Source organism: Penaeus chinensis, chromosome 41 (assembly GCF_019202785.1).
Source record: "Penaeus chinensis breed Huanghai No. 1 chromosome 41, ASM1920278v2, whole genome shotgun sequence".
Lineage (NCBI taxonomy): Eukaryota > Metazoa > Arthropoda > Malacostraca > Decapoda > Penaeidae > Penaeus > Penaeus chinensis.
The window spans coordinates 7,112,398-7,114,897 of NC_061859.1; the positions used below are offsets into that span (position 1 = coordinate 7,112,398).

Here is a 2,500-nt window from a genome sequence, read left to right on the forward strand (position 1 = left end):
GGTGCCCCTACCACAATACTAGTAATGTGTGTAGCCAGCAGAATAAACGGAAATATACCAGCAGAATATCAGTTTGTTTTGTTGGTTAGTGGTGCATTTGTGTCCCTCCCCTTCTGTTCCAACCATAATGATTGTGGAAATGTGCTGGAGCAGCGTGGTTCACTCCTTGCTCATGCTGTGCATCTGCTGGTCAACACTGCACCTTTCTTTCTACCTACCCCTGTCCTATTCTGGCTGACATAGTTCAGTGACTCTTTTTATTCCTCCCTTCTGGTTAACACTTAGTGTACTGAAGCTCTTTTTCTGTCCTGGCCTTTCTTTCTACAATCTTCTTAGCCATGCACCTGGCAGCTGCTTTTACATTTTCCTTTCCTCTCCTCCCTAACTTTCATATAACATTGCTCTGTCCTCATTCTAACATATCCTATGATCCTTGGACTTCCTTCCCCGAAGTCGCCCCCCCCTCCCTGTCCCTTTTTGCCCATTCCCCTCACCAGCAACTCTTTTTTTCTCCCACGCCTGCAGCTCAGCCACAGCACAAAGTTGGTCATTTTATTGCGCACTCCCCACGATCATGACTTAAATGTACTCCACAGGTTGGGTAGTTTGCCCTTGGTTTCTCTCCCCTTTTTTTAAGTGTTGGTGAGCATGATGTCTTCCTCCTCTCCTTCATTACCTGACCTGTAGAACTCTTTTGTCCCTGGCACGACTCATTAGTCATATCACTGCCAGCACCATGCACTTTGACCTGTATTGAGAGAAAAGAAGAGTCTTTCTCAGTAGTGTGACCTGATGATATATGTGGCGTGCTTCATGTTTTACTACATGCTAAGATAACTGCAAACGGTATATAAAATATGCCACACATGTAATTCTGTCAAAAACTCCCTCATTCACACATATATTTCAATTGATGTTGACACATTTTTAAACAAGAATCTGTCATTAGTATAAATAAATGTATAACAGTCAAGTCCATTATACATGAAACACTACACTGATCACATATCCACACAACTTCCTCTTTTATTTAGACATAAAACCCTCCCAGGTCACACTCCAGAGCTAAGGCTTGATGAGCTTGTATCACTGCAGCATCACCAGGGAGAGCAGTGAGCGGGCAGCATGCCTCGTCGGTTGTGTTTGTGTGGGTGTGGGAACAACTGTGAACCCTCTATGGGCCAAAGCCTATGGACATATGGCAGGATTTATGCATAGATTTATAATCCTTTGTGATAAGTTAAGGCTCTTTTGAAAAAACATAAACAAAAGAATGAGAGGATTAAACCTGGCTAGTTTTCCCAAAAGTTTATCTAAGTACACATCATTATGTACATTTCATGATGTATAATTTCAAGTGAAAATGGTTTGGAACTTCTGAACTTATGTAAATAAACCAATGAAGAGAATATCAGTTAATCCAAATGAGAGTGATAATATTTTCAAGTGACCTTATTTAAGCTTTTAATCTGTAACTCCTTGAAAACAAAAAATGAAAGTAAAAAGATGAAACAGAAGGCACAGAAAATCATTGTTTAATCTAGCCATGTGTATCCTAGGTCCTAAGCTCACAGTGTGTAGGATAGAATGTATTAGTGTCTGTGTCACCTTTTGTGTCCCACCAGACATCCCTATGTGTCTCACCAGCATCATCTTGCTTGTTCACTGTATTTTATGCTTTGTGTATTGTAGAGTACTAACTGATCAACGTTAAAAGTGGATTTCTCATTGGTCAGCAGTGACAGTGGTTTGTTACTAATGTATCCAGTTTTTATGACAAGTGATGTTATAAGATACTAATATATTTCATATATCAAAATTGTTTCTTTAAAATAACTTATGTTCAGTTCATAACAAAATTAATTTACTGACTGATTGAAGTTTAGACTAACTCCTAGATAAACTAGATGTTTAAAAGTAGTGATGGACCATTGTAATTGCAGCTCTACTTTTGTGTAGCCACTAGTGGAAGCTTTGTGTTCTTTGTGTGCTGTAATCACTCAGCAGAAACCCACCTTCTTCTCACGGGTCGTAAGGCTATCAAAGCTTCCTTTCATCTAGTGTGCACTTTAGTGAAGCCATTCATGTAGCTATTCCCTCAAGAAAGATTTTTTTTCTCCCTAGTTACTCATTGTTATATATGTTAATGAGAATGGTTTCACTAGGCAAGGAGAATGAGTTACGACCCTTTTTTCAAATAGGTAGATGAAAAGCAGGAGATAACATAGGTATATCCTGCTGTTAGGCTTGCTACTCTCTCTCTCTTGTTGGGGAGGTAGACAACACATAGCCCAGATAGGGGGACATGTGTTGTGGAGGTGCATGTGCCACCAGTAGAATTGATAACAGTCCCTGGACGAGGCTCCGGGTCCCTCATTCAATTCCTCCACAGGCCTACCAGCCGCAGCAGTGGGGGAGGAAATGGTGCCAACAACAGTGGGCTTACAGTAGGAATTGCAGACGACCAAGCCAAGGACTTTGACTTTGAGAAAACAGAGAT

At 40.6% G+C, this 2,500-nt stretch overlaps 1 protein-coding gene across 6 annotated transcripts in view; it reads left to right on the forward strand.

The window, feature by feature from the left end:
* LOC125047433 (calcium-activated potassium channel slowpoke-like) overlaps positions 1–2,500 on the forward strand; it is a 316,251-nt gene that overhangs the window by 303,035 nt on the left and 10,716 nt on the right. For all 6 annotated transcript variants that reach the window (XM_047645630.1, XM_047645632.1, XM_047645631.1 and 3 more), the window contains one exon: positions 2,393–2,500. This exon is cut by the window's right edge and continues 64 nt beyond it. In XM_047645630.1, coding sequence (XP_047501586.1) covers positions 2,393–2,500 — 108 coding nt within the window. The remainder of the gene's footprint in view (positions 1–2,392) is intronic.